General features: G+C 40.9%; 2 protein-coding genes across 13 annotated transcripts; one reads left to right on the top strand and one right to left on the bottom strand.

The window, feature by feature from the left end:
- Positions 1–1,184: 1,184 nt before the first annotated feature.
- On the top strand, positions 1,185–7,368 carry LOC111251344 (mitochondrial basic amino acids transporter-like). 4 transcript variants are annotated; one of them, XR_002673712.2, is made up of 6 exons: positions 1,185–1,561; positions 2,899–3,032; positions 3,211–3,338; positions 3,475–3,622; positions 3,817–4,619; positions 6,040–7,368. XR_002673712.2 is itself a non-coding variant. In XM_022807833.2 (5 exons), exons 2-5 carry the CDS (start codon positions 3,005–3,007, stop codon positions 4,491–4,493), a joined length of 981 nt encoding a protein of 326 aa, XP_022663568.1. In that variant the 5' UTR covers positions 1,186–1,561; positions 2,899–3,004; the 3' UTR covers positions 4,494–7,368. The 4 variants fall into 4 exon arrangements, 2 of the variants coding, with proteins under 2 accessions (XP_022663568.1, XP_022663570.1); XR_002673711.2 differs by having other exon boundaries at positions 1,186–1,561; positions 3,817–4,760; XM_022807833.2 differs by having other exon boundaries at positions 1,186–1,561; positions 3,817–7,368.
- A 304-nt stretch (positions 7,369–7,672) lies between these two features.
- LOC111251345 (uncharacterized) lies at positions 7,673–16,826 on the bottom strand. 9 transcript variants are annotated; one of them, XM_086989461.1, is made up of 7 exons: positions 16,441–16,806; positions 13,079–13,257; positions 12,567–12,939; positions 11,738–11,863; positions 11,275–11,456; positions 10,948–11,023; positions 7,673–8,745 (listed from the first exon to the last, which is right to left on the bottom strand). In XM_086989461.1, the coding sequence occupies exons 1-7, from the start codon at positions 16,529–16,531 to the stop codon at positions 8,666–8,668; spliced, it is 1,107 nt and encodes a 368-aa protein (XP_086845587.1). In that variant the 5' UTR covers positions 16,532–16,806; the 3' UTR covers positions 7,673–8,665. The 9 variants fall into 9 exon arrangements, with proteins under 9 accessions (XP_086845587.1, XP_086845588.1, XP_086845590.1 ...); XM_086989462.1 differs by having other exon boundaries at positions 12,567–12,887; positions 13,075–13,257; positions 16,441–16,796; XM_086989464.1 differs by lacking the exon at positions 16,441–16,806 and adding an exon at positions 15,365–15,659.
- Between the last annotated feature and the right edge of the window lie 2,442 nt (positions 16,827–19,268).

Genomic DNA, 19,268 nt, shown 5'->3' with positions numbered 1-19,268 from the left:
TACGATATCGTTGACGTCTCGAATTCGAAACTCCGGGGGTACCCGCAGCGATCGTCGGCGTTATCATTGAAAGAAGCAAGCGGCTTTACTTGCTTTATGTTACGTGTGCACTTTTTCCAAACGGCACACGCGCACATCTAATCTCATACTGCCGTTTCAAACTTTTCCATATGATTGTGCTTTCGCACTAACGCACAACCCCAAGATGAAGATTACTTAAATATATACTTAAATATATGAAATAAAATTATATAAAAAAAAATAAAATATATAGCATATACTAATAGAAAGAACTCGGCCTAGATAGAACGAACTATTTAAGCTTTAACAAAAATGTAACTAGTTTTCAGCACAACTACAATATTACCTAAGAAATAGGTTTAGGTGGCCCCTTCTATGTGTGTTGCAATTATTTTATCTATGGGAATGACTTTACATTTAGTAAAATTGCAGCCAGAATAAATTGGCTCAGCATCAATCGTTTCTAGACAAAACAGAAGCTCGCACTATTTATCAGGTTATTTAGTCTTTGCTACCTAGCTTAACTGATACAAGTGGAAAGTCGAAATTTCCTTCACAAGCCTATCTATGATTGATATCAGCTTCTATTTCTCGTGCAGCCGAACATGTTGTCAATCAATATTATCTACTGATGCTCTTCTATTCACTACATCAGGTATAAACGTAGACCACATTTTTTAATCTCCTAAATAGCTCGAAAGACGTCAGATATGATTCGGTGTTTACTTAGGTTTCATCAGACAGGTAAACGAACATTCCTATTTATGGGCCTGCTTCCTCCGTAACCATATCTGCCACACTAAAATGTTCCTACTCAAGAATTATGTGTCCTGATCAGATAGTTGTCGTCTCTCACGCTTCCTCCCCATGTTGGTTGTTTTCGTTTTGTTCGTACATCTGACACTGCGGCAAACCACGGTTGGTAGCGATCTTGCTGTATCATAAACACTTGCGCACCCCATCTTCTTGCGACCACTTACAACGACAGCTAGTAATTAAGAGATATATGTTAAGTTGGCGTCGGGAAATATGGAAGCGTCATCGCCCCCCTACTCTCCCCCGCCTCCTATTAGCAAGACGCATCCAGCAGAGAGAAGGGAACCCCATCACCCACAACGTCGCCTAACCTAGGCGCTGATCGTCGAGCTCGAACTTGCCATCAGCTTGCCTCATGGTAGCATGCAAACGCCATAAAACAGTCTTTCGTATATAGTGAGCTGTGAGTGAAAAGTCGGTGCTGTCGATCGTCAGCCCACGAACCGAACTAGCCGGACAGAAAGGTGATAAACAAGGTCGATCCACGAAACCGCGTTGCAATAGTAAAGCTCGCCGCCAGCTCAACGTCGTGTTCCTACTTAAAACGCAAATACTCTTCATGTTTCGCAGACTGCAGTCGCCAGCGAATGAGCTCCTACGATGAGCTGGCTTGAGTCGCTCCTCAGAGACGAGAAACCATACCAAGTCTACAGGAAGTTCCGATTTAAAAGCGGTGCCCAACTGCTTCGCCGTAGGTGAATCTACGCATAGGAGTCTGGTTGAGGTGAGCTGTTGCAAATCCCGACCGCGGTGCAGCAATACAAAAACAGAGAATAACAAAAAATAAGGCAATTATTAGAAAAATAATTAAGGCGATGATGAATCCGATGAGGAAAATAACTACTGTGTTTGTATTGATCATATGCGGTTTCAGTGTTCTAGTTTGTGAGAAGTGGTTGGTAAGTTTTATAACTTCTTATAACTGGAAAATAGTAAACGTATTTTACTTTGAAGTTTGTAGTGTATTGGTATACGAGTGTGGTAATTATGATGAGAGGGTTTCGTAAGCTAGAAGTCATCGTTTAGTTTACAATGGTTTACCAAACGAACCTTTCCAGTTGTGTCTAGTACGCGCTATTTACTAGAGCGCCGCAAACGGCATTGACGGTCGTAGACAAGCGGCAGACTAAAAGAACGACTAAGTTAACGATAAACTGAAAGGAGCTAGATTCAAATTCCCCATAGAAGCATATATGAATCTATCTATACGAATTCGTTGGAATTCTATTACTACAAGTTCTTAGCGTGCTGAACAACTCCCAATCTAATATAAGTAAAAACTATTTAATCAAATACATTTCGCTCTCAGTTATCTATGTAAGTACTGAATAATTACGCCACATCCCTTTGCTGGAAGCCTGAAAGACAGTTAAAGTCAATTCTCCTGAATTCGACGGCATAGGCAAACAAGCATGTATGTGAAAGTGGAGCCATTGTTCTATCTAGATTTAGTATACACTCAGCCGTTTGAAAAGTTTTTATCAAAACACTGTATGAGGCTTTTGTATCAAGTTCCAATTACGGGGTAATAGACCCCCCTCCTCCCATTTTTCTCTTGCAACTACCGAAATTGACACATACGGCAAAGTGCAAAACACCCATCACTGTTAAAAAATCTACGTGCGGGATGATTTTTAAATAGTTGCTCTAAGTACTTTCTTCGCCGACTCGCGTTATAACTTGTATTCAATTATATAATGTTAATAGACTAACGGGATCCTTATAGCAATACATACACTCAAGTGGCACTTTTGGAACGTTTCCATGGCAGGAAGTTCTTTTGTGACATCATCAACGCGGTTCCGCTAAGGGCGCAATCAGTTTGTCAACTTCTTATCCATGTTTTGGAAACACCAGTCGTTCCAAGTAGGAAACCTCCATTCTCCTAAAAAGTTGTCTGTGAGCTGGTTTCATGGAAGACAAGCCAGCTGCTACGATAAGGATTCGGTTGGTAAAATAGACGTTGTAAACGGCAACAGTCTTCCCTTTGGTGGCCGTAGGTTCTCGATTCGTAGGCGCGCGAATGAACTGATTATTAACACTAACATCGACTACTTACAGAAGTTATCAATCGGGATCTACTTTTTCGTAACCGCCAAAAAGCAACTTAGGAACCGCGAGCTTATCTAAAAGGTTTCAAACGCTACACAAACGTTAGTAGCGAGCCATGGATTTTGTTGCGGGCTGGGTAAGCGGTGAGTACTGAGAGCTTTTACAGTTAGCCAAGCAATTAACTCAAGCAGTATAGCCCATTGAAAAAATGGCACAGAAATTCGTCAAGTTTATTCGTAAACTGATGAACCGAAAAGTGAGACGGGAATATTTAATAAGCAATAGCTTAATTCACCAAATTATTGCTTAAATATCGAACAGGTTGCGCGGGTCTTATCGTAGGACATCCGTTTGACACCATTAAGGTTCGACTTCAGACTCAGGGTGCTGTGAAGCTGAAATACAAAGGCACTATCCATTGCTTTACAACCATCCTCAAAACGGAATCGGTTAGTATCATTTTGAAAACATGTTAACGCCCCCAAACGACATCGATTGAAAATCTGACCCTACAGCACTACGATTGCTTAGTAGTATAGGACATTCCAAGTACTTTTAGTTATGGCGGTGTGCTTCCGTCTTCAGGTAGCCGGCCTTTTCCGAGGAATGTCATCTCTTATGGCTGGAATACCTCTTGTGAATGCTGTCCTCTTTGGCGTCTACGGAAACACTCGTAAACTCTTTGCAGACCAAGACGCCCTATCAACTCACTTTTACTCTGGAATGATAGCTGGTACGTATGTGTATATGATGTTACGTAAATTGAAGATTTCGTATTACCCATTGAAAAGGCTTTGAATATGGACAACATCAACTATATTGAGCATACTACAATGTCAAAGCGTTTGGTTTTTTTCTGATGGTTGTAATATTTGATCTCAGCAAATACTCTAACAAAAGAAGTACCATATACCTCTGCCATTCCAGGTGGCGCACAGAGTTTTATAACTAGTCCGATGGAACTAATCAAAACTCGTCTTCAACTGCAGGACGAAGGGTTCAAGCGAATTCGGGCATTGCAGACGTACCGAACGATAAAACCCCAATATTCAGGCCCTATCGACTGTACGCGTAAGATTTTTCTCAATGAAGGCGGTATCCGCGGTCTAAGCAAGGGACTCGGCACGACTTTTCTTCGTGACGCGCCCGCCTTAGGCGTGTATTTCGCCAGTTATGAATATTTTTACCGCATAGCGGCCAAAAATAGTGGGGGTGTAGAGCTTAGTACTGCTTCGATACTTATGGCCGGAGGAATGGCCGGCGTAACTTCCTGGATGCTCTGCTACCCGATTGACGCAGTCAAATCCCGAATTCAGGAGGCTTCTGAATCGTCCAGTTTTACTACTACAACTTCCCGAATGTATCGACAAGAAGGTCTTCGCAGTTTTTTCCGTGGAGTTAATGCAGCGGTGATTCGAGCTTATCCAGCAAACGCGGCCATATTCTTCACGGCAAACTTTGTTCATTCGCTTTACGCTAAGTCTAACTCGACTACAGCAACGTTGATCGTAGTTGAGAGTGTTCAACAACAAATGCATTATCACCTTCATTATCAATACTTAGCAGAACGGATGCATTTCCACACCATACCAAACCATTTATAAGAAGATGACATAGTGGCACGCGTGATTTTCGTCCTCATATATCCTAAACGCAGATGATATTCAGGCAATTGAACGTATAACGGATTATCGTTTACCGCAAGCGCGAACAACTGTGCACGAACCGATGTGAGTTTTTTTCCACAAGTATACGTGAGGTATGAGCAAACGCAACACGTGTAATAACTTCAAGCTTCAACGAACGCATGGCCTTGCTCCGAAGACAGTCCGCTAGTTCTGGATGTAAATCCTTTCTGAATGTAAACAAAGGTAAAAAATATATACTTTCGTCTGCAATGATGCACAAGCTGTCATGACGGAGAATCCGATTGAGATCTACATACATCAACGAGTCTAATAGTACCTCATATAATGCTTGCCTTACTTCTCTCTACATAGGCCAACTGTATCCCGTTCAATCTGTCAAAATGCTATGAATTATTATTGCAGGATCATGGAATATTTAGAAAAACATGAAAAACAATTTAGTAGTATATATGACAGGCCTCTTGGTCGAGTAATTTAAGGGAATGAAATTGCTCACCATGCTACCTCAACCAGAGTTTCACGTTCAGAGCTATGTTCCTCGTCAGACAGTCGTGCGGGCACGTTAACTGTCAATAGTCTCGATCATAGAAACTAAATGAATCCAAAACGGTTGGAATCAAAATTAGTACTAAATCACAACTATAAAGGAAGTCGCTCTAATATCAGACTTTTCTTAATATCAGTCCTTAGTCTCGCACTTTACGCAGCAAATTCAGGCGGATTCTCCAGTAGAACACAGAAAAGTCACCTAATAAGGACACGAGACGAACTACCGCGGGCTAATTTGCTAGATTGCTATATCATGTAGATTTTCAGCGCTTGACTATTGTAAATAGTGTGTTTACCTATGGCTTCGACTAGTTTTAGCCCTAACGAGGTTCGTTTTCATTGGCCACGTATTAGTCCACGCTTTAGACGATCCATAGAATAATGCCTCTCTATCTTTTTCTGTTAGCCGGCTTCCCTAAAAGAGAATCACACAGCACGCGAAAAAACAAAAAATTGAAAGCTGTTTCTTTCGTCAAGCTTAAATTTGAACTGACTTGAGATGCGCTTACATTAAGTAAAAGATGCCTTAGTTAAAAAAAAACTATTTGTCGTGCAAGTCACCTACGGAATACACACTTCATCAAAAGTGATTTTTTACGCATTTTGTCAAGAAATTGTAAGATTACATAGTTTATCAACACCAAACGGGGCTCTCACCTATTCTAGACTGCATTTGTTGTTAGCACATACCCTCGAGGTTGAATTGAGTACATTGCAAAACACTATACTTTATCAGGAATCGATCATTGGCTCAAACTTGATTACTACGTGTGCGCAGAGTAAAATTATAATGTTATCATTGCAAAACGACTGTTACGTAGATAGGCGCATTCATAAATGATGAAAGTTACGGAAACTGTTAATGCAGGTGAAACTATTTATTTGAATATGGTGCGGGTTAATCTTCTTTGGATAACTGCTTCTGTGAACCTTCATCTAAACTTTTTTTCAGATAAAAACTGAAGACAAGGATAGATCTACTACGGACAGCATGAAGCTAGCCATCACAAATAACAAAAAAAGTTCGTAGTGCGTTATCTAAATTATTCGTATTGTTACCTCTACGATTTGTCCGTGGACATATTATGACAACAACAACGACAACGACAGGCACGCCATCTGTTCGCGAATAAAGCGTTTGACGTTCATCCAATGGTCCTTACTGTTGTGACGCAAGGTGCATTCATTTAGTGCAGTCACTGCCAACCAATGGAGGGTGGAATCAAAGGACTACACTGCTGAATCGGCCTTCTTGAAGCTTATATAAAAACAAAGACAAGAGAAGACGCTTAGCTCAATCGCCTGATCACGAGCAAAACGAAAACACGCTACCAATTATATCTATATAAACGCTGCTATTTCTACGACTACAAAAGGATTTTTTATGAAAATTTAAAGATGTGCTAACCGCCTACATACATACATACATACATACATATAAAATCGTACTACATCATGTGCCGAAGTAACCGAATAGCTCTTGTCCGGTTATTATACTGCGTTCTAGCATTTTTACAGGGGCAAATCAGCGGGGTATACAGTGCTTACGAGGATAGCTACAGAGGCCCATATTCGAAGACCGTGTCAAAAATTGTGACTCAGGCTGTACCCATTCCAGTGCTTATCCCTCAACCTTATCCAGTGCACAAAACCGTGTTTATTCCGCAAACGATTCCCGTTCTGCAGCAATACCCAGTACCATTCAAAGTGCCTGTCATCAAAAAAATTCCAAAGGTGATCCAAATACGGAAGGCGTACCCGGTACCGAAACATTACCCTGTGTCACATCCCGTCCCGGTCCCAATATCCGTTCCGATATACCAGGACGATCCATATCCTGTTTACCAACAAGTGCCAATTCCAGTAACCAAATTAGTCCCTGTCCCGTACAAAATATCCGTACATGTTCCCGTGCCCGTGTATAAACGTATCATCGTGCCACATCCTGTGGAAATGTCGATTAAGGTGCCTATTTTTAAAGAAGTCATCGTGAAAAAGCCGGTGATACTTAGCCAGCCAGTGCTTATCAAGGGGAATCACCAGCTCCGTAGAGGCCTTGCGGGCCGCAGGGCTTTTGGAGACAGCTTCGTAAGGTAGCATGAGCTGGTTAGGCAGCAGAAACTAGGTTTGACATCGTTGAAGTTTGTGGCGATTGTATGTTTTGACGAAAATATTAAGGCACAGTTGACCATCGGTTAGTCGCTCAAGGTGCGTCTATGTGAAGTTTGAAGAAGTTCGATAATAAAATTAAATATATTTAATAAGCCTTAGTAAGTCTGAACCAAGTGGTGCCTTTTTTCTAGCTACGCAGTGCTCACGATTTATGTGACCGGTTACCAAGGCTGGTACGTAACGCAACAGAAAAACATCTTGAATTGAGTTTGTTATCAAAAACGAATCAGTCATTCATAGTAAACCATAAAAATAGACTTGTTAATTACTACGGGAACTGATCCATTATTTTTCTAACTAGCTAGATCGAGTTCGCCATGCATATACCTACAGAAACGGATTTTTCGTTAGTCTCATTTTTAGACTTTCGCATAACCACCGAGTACGTACTCGGATTGAGTAGACAGAAAACGTATACTAATTGCATCGAAAACTGTATAAATATTTATTGTCACCAAAGGCACATGGGTATACAACACTAGGTTATGACAGGCGTTTCACCAAATTATTCGATCTTATGCATAGGCCCATCGCTTCACTTCCCGATACGTCTACCTATCACAGGATATTTGCGGTACAAACAGCGTTTAGCAACACATCGTAGCTAGAGTCATGTGGCGCAGCTATATGTTATACGACTACAGAAAGGTCATCACATATATATAATATTAAATGGTACAGTAAGTATTATATATACATGTTTGAAATGGAAAGCTCAAAATTATTTCAATACGTGTAATTAGTCGTTCAGCCTCCACATCAGCTGCGAATGATCGCCTCGTAGGGTGATATTAGGTAAGGTCACCACACAATAGTATGAGGCACCGAATGCTCAAAAGGTAACTTCGTATCATCGACCTAGAAAACTAGATTTTCAAAATTTGTATATAGACTTATTCTGTGCTCATAAAAAAACTAACGCAGATCTCTTTAAACCTAAATCATCCAACAAGTGAACTCATATAACTTGGGCAAATTGCAGTAGCCTCGAAAAGTAATAGCTCACTCTGGTCTATTTTCGATCAATCACAACGGACAATTCATAATCGGCTGAAGGATGAGCCGAGTTTTCGAAGTCAAACGTTAGCAAATAGTCACTAGAATGTTTTCATTTTAACTCGTATATTTTTTACCATAGGTATAGCGCGGGCGGAGAAAGAAATTATGAGTTGTCGTTTCATCATATGTACATCCAATTGCTTCTATGGGTAAGTTCAGCTAGTCTATGGTGGCGAACTTATACAAGGCCACCTGGTTTAGGAGTATCCCGTGCAACACTGGGTAGCACTGCGTTACTTGTTGGACGCTTTAACCTCGAGTGGTGCCTTGAACAGGGATTAATATTGCACAAGTTCGATTCTCCTCACAATGTCGAAAGGTCTCGACGCGTCGAAGATGTAAAACTATCACAGGTTGTATTGGACGTCAATACCATGCTGGCCTGAGGACGTCATCATGTATAGCACTAGCGGACCAAACACTTTATCTGGAAAAAAAAAACAAGATTTAGATTTCAAGTGGAGCTATTTGGAAAACTTAGTTCCCGAACGATAGCACAACGGCGAGCTCCGATTTCAAGCTGCCAGCATAAATTTACTTCTGATAACTTAGCTCAACTTGAAGTAGCCTGAATAATTCGGACGTCGGCGGGAAGCCAGCTAGTCTGGTTCGGTGAGAAATTAGACTGAGGTGGTTTCAGCCCGAACCTGAGTCTAATATACCAGTTAGTAGTAGTATTAAAATCATTAGTAAAATCTGAGTTGGTTCGGAATGAAGTATAACAGAGTAATTGTTTTGTTAACGAGAGTAAGCGGTGAATAGTGGTTTCCGCGGAACAAAGTCTAAGCATTGGGTCCGAACTCAACACTCGATATATATGAAATAAGTTCTGCTCTAATTGTGTCGGATTGCGCACACTCAACTTATAAATATGATGATTCGAAAATACTAGTCAAAATGACGCTCTGGTAAAGATCACTATTTCTATCAATGACTTCAATTGAAATGGCGTAACTGGCAGCTGTCCTAACAGCAAACAAGCCGTAAAGAAGTATTAAGTTAAATTCAAAAAAAAAAAGCCGTTTGGAGCCTAACTTTATAAATTGACTAAAAAATGTCACATTATGCAAAGTTGTAACGTGCTTTAATACATCGTAGGCGGTTTTTATTAGCGATTATTTATATCAGAAATACTATTTTTAATGTTGACGACTAAACATCGCTTCTAATTCCTTCCTCGGCAGGAACGGGCTAACGAATCATCGAAATGTGATACTGGATAGAGGCTGCTAACTTCTTCCCAAATCTTCCTTGTTAACTGTTTACTTATAGCTTTCTACAGCTCGAAGAAAGCGGAATTCGCGTCGCAGATACGTAGCCATAGAGATACCCATCGCCAAGGTATAATTAAAGTCTTAATTAGTCAGTAATTAACAGGTATAATTAAATGGTATTCTGTAAATTCAATGTGAGCATCTACCTCTTTGGGTACGGCCGGCTGGTACCAAATGAACACAGATCTCTATAGTAAAAAAGCAATCTTACAATAAAGAGTCTCAGATGTGCGCTTAACACTTAGCCGCGCGAGTTTTAAAAGTATTTTTTCGCTCTTCTAAAACGATTCGTCCTTGACGATGTGACGAGCGCTATAAAAGTCATGGGATGGTATTTCTAGCACTGCGATGTATCTGTCGTTACTGCTGTCAACGATACGTCGATAAATAGGGTCCTATCCAAACGTTCAGCTTTTTACCAAGTACATATGATTTTGGTGCTTTCACAAATGTACATGAATTTAAAGAAAGTAGGCACATTCGCGTGCATTAGGCCACTTTCGAAATTAATCGGGATGCGGAGCACTTACAACTAAGCATCTGTTTTATGCCGGGAAATACCCGTTTTGCAATACTAGCTCCGCCACACGGATACTCTTGCAAACGTCAGCCGTACGAAGAACGATTATCAGTCAAATCGGAATGTTTAGGCTAGCTTACCGTTTTCGCTCGGGACATGATATTACAAAGGAGCTTAATAGTTCCCCAGTGTTGTATGAAATTTCAGCACTCAAGCTTATTAACAAACCAGAGTGGGGTAGTTGTTCTCAGGTTATGCTATTCAAGCTTAGAGTCGATAATTTTCGAAAATATACGAGTCGTTGACGCGTTAAGACATCCGATTAGGACAATTAGGCGAAATCAAGTTAAGCCACTCTAATTCTGTTAAAAAAACAACAACTGTGGGGCACACAGATATCGGGGGTCGTAATGAAATTTGTCTTATACAAATGAATATAAGCTAAGGATGAATGGTTCGCGTCGAAAGACTCTTTGTAGTTATTGTGTGCAGTCGGCTAATGCATAATTTGCCACCGTCGGTTTCAAGCGCTTGTGAGTTGTCTAATCCGTAGCGACGTAATCGGCTACGATATTATCTTGGAGAAGCTGATAGGAAATCAGATTCCTTTTACTGATTACTTCAGCACAATGCGATAGACATCGTTGTTACTAGCTCTCAGAACGCCCTCCTTTGCCGCTACTTGCTTCTTGTTATCAGCTAAATGGCTGAATAAAGCTTTCTTCAAATTATGCACCAGCGAATTACTCATCTGAAGTCAATGTGATCGCTGAATGCCAAGCATTATTGCTAGCAGACGACACCAAATGTAAACAGATGCGAAAGCAATACGTACATGTTAGCCTAACAGCGTCTCGTGGACATACTTTTGTCGGGATTTCTTTACCATCGAGAGACATGCCGGCCGGAACCTAATACGAGACGGACAAAGTTGAACAAGGCCAACATTGTGAATAACTATGTTTGATTATTACTTATTGAAAAGTACAAGTATATAAAACTACGTTAACGTTGTTGTTGTTGGATTGGTATTCGTAACGTCGTGGGAAAGACTTCTCGTGGCGGAGAGATTAACGCTTTGCGAAATATTGGTCAATATATGAACGAGGACTACCATTTGAAAGATCATCTGTCCTCCATTTCATAGCACAGTGGATCGTACCTGCATGAAGCTACTGCATGACTTGATCGTTTTGTCTGGCAGGGTTCGAAGGCTGATGAGGTTAGCGGTGGGTTTCGGCGCTCGAAGGCATACTGCGTACAGGGTGGGCTCCGTCGACAAGACGCTTAAGGAACGGACTCGGCCAGATAACATTGAGTTATACTGCATACACCCCTCTGGTGCTGAATCCAATAGCCGTTCGTAAATGTTAGGGAAAATAATATATAAAGAAGCAAAGCATAGATTAGCGTTCTGCTTGTGTGCTGCGCATGAACTGGAATCACTTAGGTAAACGATTAATGTGACGATAATCACTACGGCGTCCGTTTTTTCTCAGCCTTATAGCGGCGCTCAATGTTGCGGAACTGCAATGAGTTGCCTTTATAATTCATAATGTCCTTGTATATATTTGTCTTTTAACTTTAAAAGTGCGCGGGTGCAACGAAACGACTAGGCAGCCTACCAAGTGCTGGCGAAAAGCAGTAGTTATGCTGAAGCCAAACGCTCCACGAAGTTGGCACAGGGGCCCCAGAGACGCTAAGTTCAAGACGAGCTGGCCGCGTAATTGCGGTGACAACGTTGACGATTACTAGGAACATCAGAGGTGTTATTAGTCTTCCTTAATCCCATATTTCTCGGTCGATATTGTTAAAGTGAATACGTGTGTTTTTTCCAAAATCGCATTACCATTGTAACAGCACAAAAGACTACATCGAACCTCATTCACAACAATATTAAACTACCTAAACCGCTAGTTGTATGTCGGGCGGGCTTTAAATTCTAGAAGACAGGTTCAGAGGATTAGAGACCTGCTTTATTAGCCGATTATCACCAGGTCTGATAGCTCTCGGATTATTAGTACATTAACTAAATGACGTAATAAATCAAGTCTTTGAACGTTTTTCATGCAATCAAACGACCGACTACATACGTTTGATGCTATTTCGAACTGCTCTGCTCCGGTCGCTCGGCTGTTAGCATGAACTTTTCGAGATCGGTCCGCACGGAACAGATAAATTCTCTAAGAAAATAACTTTGAATGCTAAGCTTTTCTATGCGATTGCAGTTAAAAGGCAAATGTTCAACTTTTCCATCAGTGTTGTGCCTACGACGAAAACTGCCTTTGCATACCCTAAGGTGAAGCAGGAAATCTCCAACAAAAACTATACTACATGCATGGAGCTGCGAAAGCCTAAACACTAATTATTGCCGCCCGCCAGACCGGGTTACGAAGGAGTCTGAGAAAAGGCATGCCAAACAAGTTCAAACACTATCTTTCAGCGTATACTCACAGTGTTGACCTGAATTGTTTCCGGTTAATGGTGGCGCCACGACGACTCCATTAAGTTTGACCTTGAACACTGTCGTAAGCGGGAGATCAAGCTGTTCGAAGTCTAGTCGTACCTGACAGACCTCACGAGGAATCATGACATCACTAGACCAGTAAGGTTGTTTAGTTCGTAACGGATAATCGGGGTTCGCAAAATTAACCCCTAGCGCATTCGTGGGGAGATCAATGTCTATATATTCCATCTCGCCTAGATCAGTGGGCGGATGCGCTCTCTTCGAGGGTGACTTTATGAACGTTCTTGATTTATCAGTACTAGACACATCTGCAAACAACAGATTTTGCTTGTTCTTGTTTGTAATGCTTCGCAGGTAAAACTGAAAAAAAGCATTTTTTTTTTTTATATGAATCTGTACAATATTCAGGTGTCAAAGTGAACACTAATGCATGGGACCTGATAGACATCCAAAGTTATTGGATGTAGCAGTTGAACAGAAAAACGCTATACTCACGTACACAACATACACCAAAACCATCAGAACATCGACCCTCTCTGATAAGGGAGGGACCTTTGCACTCCGGATAACCCACGCATTGTCCTAGATGATTTTCAGTGGAAATACACTCGGTCTCAGCGAAACTCAGCTTGGGGAACAGGGGCGACAGTTGAAGAAAGAACTGTTCAGCGTTCATTTCTGGCGGAATGATACAATAACATGATATATGATATAAACATGAGATCGATTGTTATTAAATCTCAGATTTTCTTTGTTGTCCGCTGCTTTCGCTTATAGATTTAGGAAAGGCTTCGGGCATAACATCTCAAACAGCGTGTATCACGATGAACAGACGGCACACGTAGCCGTAGAATCATCATCCGTTCGAAAAAAGCTATATGGAAAGGCTCATTTTTTTACGAACTTCAAAATCGTCGCCAGCCTTTTGCGATCCTTCTAACGAATAACAAAACACCTTTTTCTGCCAAGTGCACCAAACACGTCAGTTTTTTTCTACTATATGGAAACATCTGCACATTGATGGCAACAAAAGCTTACTGCTCGTTATACTGAGACGATAGACCTCTTAAATTTGAGAAATTGCTTGCCAAATTTCATGTGGCAATTAAATCTCGAGTCGCTTGACATTGGAGCCACTTCAGCGATGTAATGGTGCGTCGTGCTTGCGTGTAACAATAACGTTCCCGATGTCAGACACGTAAGACAGTTTTATATATAACGTGGGATGGTTTGTTACTTAAACTGAGAGATGTCTAGGGGCAGCTGTAGGAGCGCTATAGTGGCCATACGCGTATCATAGAACATGAGAGGTATAAGACGAAAGATTGCATCTGTTTTCTATAGTAGAGATAATAGATTGGCCGTGACCGGCCGAAATGTCCAATAGCACATCGAACGTGATCAAGGGTTTATTGTAAGCTTATCTGAAAGATGATGTTTCAACAGCGGTTGTCGTTATTAGTGTTGCAAGGCAATGCCTTCCTAATAATAGGTACGATTTAGATCGCTGCGGTGGTAAAAACAAATGAAAAGGAGTTATCTAAGTAAACTGTAGTGGGCCGGAGATCCTGTGTACGTAGTTGTCAAAGTTACGTTAGTAGGTCATAAAGATTGGATAGGGGGTAATCCTTGCATCATTCACTGGTCGCTAAATAATGGGTTAATTTATCACGATCTGGGTTGTGTCTAGATAAGTTCGACTCGGTCTTGACAATTGTCTCTACTAACACACGTAGCGATTAATGTACGCAGTGCCGCCCTGTTTTTTGGTTCCTTATCCTTAATCTGTTCCAGTGAGATTTATATAAAGTCCAGCGCAGTTGCTCAAACAAACACATATCATGCATATGGTTTAAAGTTCTAACACACCGCTGAAATGGATGCGAAGTGCTCCATCAAGATTTGTGGAGAACAAAATAAAGCCTCTATCGTTTATGTGAAATCAACTTCAATTCGGTCAAAACCAACATGGAACTATCAGTGCAGACTTTGAAACGGTGCTTGAAACTTGTTTCCATGTAGAAAATTGATAAAAAAAAAAAGCGTTTAAAACACATTGTTGCTGTTTCTGTTAGCCGGTTCGTTGATATGCAGATAGAAGGTTATCCTTACATTATTTGTATACACAGTAAACGAAAGTATAGACGCACACTCACAAAGACACTGGATCTAACACGAGGGCATAATCACTCGTGTTTGATAAGAACAAAAAACACGATCAATTTCGGCCACCATGGATTAGCAGATGATCGGCATCTGTGATTTTTATGACGATGATTTATCGTCCCTGCGACTTCTGTAGTGTGGGGTACACTATTATTCCATAACTAAGGCAAACTAGATAGCTCTTAAATATGATTTAAACAATATGGCGTTTAAGACCAGTAGAGTCTCGATGTCAAACATTGAGTAATTATAAAAGTTGGCTTCGGCTGATAAGTTTAACAGCATCGGATCAAAACTGGGAATCTGAACGACATATACTTCCGTGTATGCCAAGCCTACTGAACACGCTACTGCACCTTCGAATGTACTACGTATTCGAATCAAAAAAAGATATTGAGCTATCATGGGACTAAATTAATGCTGATAAACTTGTATATCTATCGTCTACACTTCAAGAAAATGATTATACAATGATAACAGATAGTTGCACAGTCAAAGCGATAGATATGATAAAGGTACGATAACACTAGAGCATCGCTATAGCCGCACAGAACGTGTTCATTTCCTTTGAACATTGCCTTAAAAAGAAGGCCTATGTGTTTGCAACATATCCACCTACTGCAGCTCTGCGTTGACATCTACGGTGACTGTACGAATTGTGTCCCGTAGAACCCCAAAGTTTTTTTTTTGTTTTTTTCTGTAGCTCTTGTTTAGTTTGGATAATTCACTCTCGACGCCCAGTACGTACACTTCAACAAATCACGATATGCAATCACCCACACACACACACACACAGTATTCTGAGGCGAACATGATCCCGCCATTTACTATCATCAATACTTAGCGTCTATATTATGGCTGAAGAGGGTTGAAGTTACTTCACGAAGCAGATCAAAAAAGAATATCTAAGAGACAGGTACAAGCTATCCTCCTACGTGCCTTTTTGCCTTCTCCGTTAACGCTGTACTTCTATGAGGTGGAATGAGCGAACAGGACTATCGAATGCATTTAGGATAGACTTGCCAACCGAAAAACGAATATAGCCCTGGTCGAGATATTTCGAATATACGTTTCCGGCATTCGTATGCACAAAGTGGGGCAAAAAAGACAGAGTCTCTTGACGTCTCTCAGCTTCATTGAATACCGCTTAAGGTAAAAAACAGATACGCAGTTTATCGCAATCGAAAGCGGATACAACCATGTAACACGCCCTTGTAACATGGGCATTAACACCACTTCGGTATTCTTATATTACTAGTAGGTTATAAGTCTATGACAAGATATTCTGATAGTCATTGTTGTATATATTGAATTTTACACTTTTACTAACAATTCTGCAATTCTAGAAATGTTTCTGTTACAAATATGTTCCACAGTTCACTAAGCTCTTTATAACGACAATTCACGCATCTCGTACTAGTCTACCAGACTTATATATGTATATATGCGTTTTTCTCTGATAACCCTTTTGGAGATGAATTGAAGTTTTTCTTCAAAGGCGAATCTCGAATGCTTTGTAATGCAACAATTTCTAATCCCCACAAGTTCTCTGGAAAATTTCGCCTTGCCTCTTCTTCCAGTCTTCACTTTTTCTCAGATAAACTGTTCCACTTCACACACGGCTAGACCCCGCTGCAAACCTGATATTGTAGGATGCATCACATGATGATCACATGGTTTATGATCTATACTGACCTTGCGTTCTTCTTTTGGGCATAGTATATACCCGCATAACGAACACATTAAGCACAATCACTAGTATAAACAGAATCCAAATCGAGCTCATGGTTCGGTTCCAGCACAACGTGTTTGGGCCACGAGCACAATGTTGAACTCTGAGGACTTTGGGAGAGTCGTCCTTTTACAGATGCATCACTCCGACCGTCTGCTGCTCGACGTTTTACGTCGTCCCGCCATGACGTCAACGCTTAGCAGCAAACCGCAGTTTACTCAACAACCATTGCTGGACAACTTCAAGGGCAAAGCGGCTACCTCGCCCTCCCTATTGCTGCCTCGTCCTCTGCCCTCGTTCTCCATTTTAGGTCCTCCTCTCCCAAGACACTCTTCAGGTGTGCGCCTCTTGAGGAAGTGTTTCACTGGGCATGTTGCCTAATAACCATCCAACCACTTCAAAAGATTTTGCCTCCTTTCGTTGTCTGGTACTCAATACCAGCAAGTCAATCCCGACCTGCTTTGCTCACATATCGTCAAGGGGCCGAAGAAACACTGGTTCCTGTCAGTGGTTCAAGTTCGTGGGAGCAGTTAAATGATCTTAGAAGAACGCGCCTGCCCGTTCTATTAGAGTGAACTATCAAACACTTAACGCTCCACGGCAATCAGCCGAACAAAAATGCAACTCAACTTACTCAGGGTTATTTAGCGACCCGCATTGATGCCGCTTTCTATCAAGGAACAACCTGACGCGGCAAATGACGTTTTTCTCGTGCCAAAAATCGTACCGGCTATATACATATATGTATACGTTAGATTCTACTAATAATGAGTATAATGATGATTCCATAATGGGGCACATGGCGGTCTCAGAGCACCGATTGTGCATTGCGATGTCGTCATAGGTATGTTCTGCCGAAACTGCGAATTTGCACTAGTAATAGGCTTTACATATAGTCCAAGATATTGCATGAAAAATGTTTTACCGAAGATAAAGAGGTTCGCGCCCTGGATCGAGAGATGGGCTAGGTAGGCGCGGAAAAGGTAACGTTGGTTCAAATAAATACGGAAGAATTAGAAAAGGCAAAAGACTACGTAAACAATGCTAAGATGATCGAGAAGAATACTTAACGTTTCCAAGGAAACCTCGATAGTCTCATATTATATTCTAATAACAAGGAGTACGACAGCATTACATCAAGTTAACTATAAACGTCAAAGATGAAGTAACGTATCGCGGTAGCATGAGCGTATTAGAGAACGCGAACAGTTGCTTATTAACTAGGACAATAAAAATTTAGTCGTGAGTACGCACGTGACTCTTGAGAGAGCTGAGCTTGAAGGAAATCCCGAGGACAGACCAACGCTGTTAATAGGTACATATACAGTAGATTTTACTTGGGTTTATTTTGGCAATTTTGAGGTCCAGGTTAGTTTCAGGAACAGGTTGTTGAAATACCTAAATCAGATTTACGGCATTATTGAAAGAACGCGGTAACTACAAAAATGTAACTGCCGCGAGACAACCATTGATGTAAGCTCACACTGTAGTCCTCCTGAGCTGGCTATAATACCAACGAACCAAATTACATCGCCGAACTAAGAAAAGAAAACGGGAGTGGACGAAATCCGCGGATCTGCCTGATATATAAGTGGTTTGGCATAAATAACAACTCAAACACTGGAAAAATTTCTCTCAAACTTAGCTTCGGCGCATATACCTCAGCGCGTTGGCTATGATGGTAATACATCTAACTAGGAAAAGCAGGGGTTGCTGATTCAAGCTTCGTCCTAGACATATCATACGACAAAGGCAATTAAACAAGGATAAACATTTCGCTCTGTCAACGTCCATGACGTTAGAACATGCTACCAAATACATTTCCCCATACAATCTATTAATTGGGACGAGCCTACAATTCAGTACCAATGATGATCCCCGAGAAATAACTGTGAGAAACGCTCTTGCAAGCCGAAAAAAGGTTCGAAGTTTTTTCTGCTGTGTCTTAAAGTCGTGCGTACAATTTAAAGCAATAAACAATAAACGACAGCCATACTGTCACAGGATGTCGAGACTAGTTCTTTGCAGTGCCCAAGGATATAAATAAGAAATACGAAATAGGTCAGTGATGCTCCTTTTGACGTGGGTGGATATTAAGACTACATTATTCTTGCCAATTTACCAGAAGATTGAACCTTGTCGCAAATCTACGAACCCGAAATAGTTATAAGAACAGTCAAATGCTTATTAAATTGTTGGCATATCAGTACTGGGGCTGTTTTTGAGCCCTCAAGAGGCTGAAATCTAACTACTTTTAGCATGTACAGGTGATTCTTTGCTTTCTGCTATATTCCATCAACGTACGGTGTAGTGACAACGGTACACGCATAAATGTATAAAAGCAGAACTTGTTCAGGCAGTTATAAACTGAAATGAATCACCTGAATCTTTTTTAAAGCGAGATTTTTTATCAAAAAAATTGACAATTCCTACAATATTGAAGGATCGAAGCATTCAAAAACCGTTTAAATATAAATGTTTAAATAACTTATCTTTCCTATCGAAAAAAAAGTACGTCCTAGGCCTAATATCGTCATCTGAGTTAGCAGAGTCCAATGATAACAACAGCGTCGGTGGCACGATAACTTACCCATTCAATTCCTTTACGACCTTGTATTATCTTTGCCTTAATCGAATAGGAGTTGTATAATAAATTGCCGATAGGCGGATATGTAATCATCATTTGGCTACGAAGTATGACGCAAAATGTCTTCCTGTTTTACTAGACCATGGATCACACATGATCTTCTATAACAAGGCTGTCGTTTAACAAAAAATGTGTCCGGTTTAG

Source organism: Varroa destructor, unplaced genomic scaffold, assembly GCF_002443255.2.
Source record: "Varroa destructor unplaced genomic scaffold, Vdes_3.0 BEIS01000005.1, whole genome shotgun sequence".
NCBI classification, from domain to species: domain Eukaryota; kingdom Metazoa; phylum Arthropoda; class Arachnida; order Mesostigmata; family Varroidae; genus Varroa; species Varroa destructor.
Note: the sequence above shows the minus strand (reverse complement) of the source record. Positions and strands in the feature narration are given on the sequence as shown.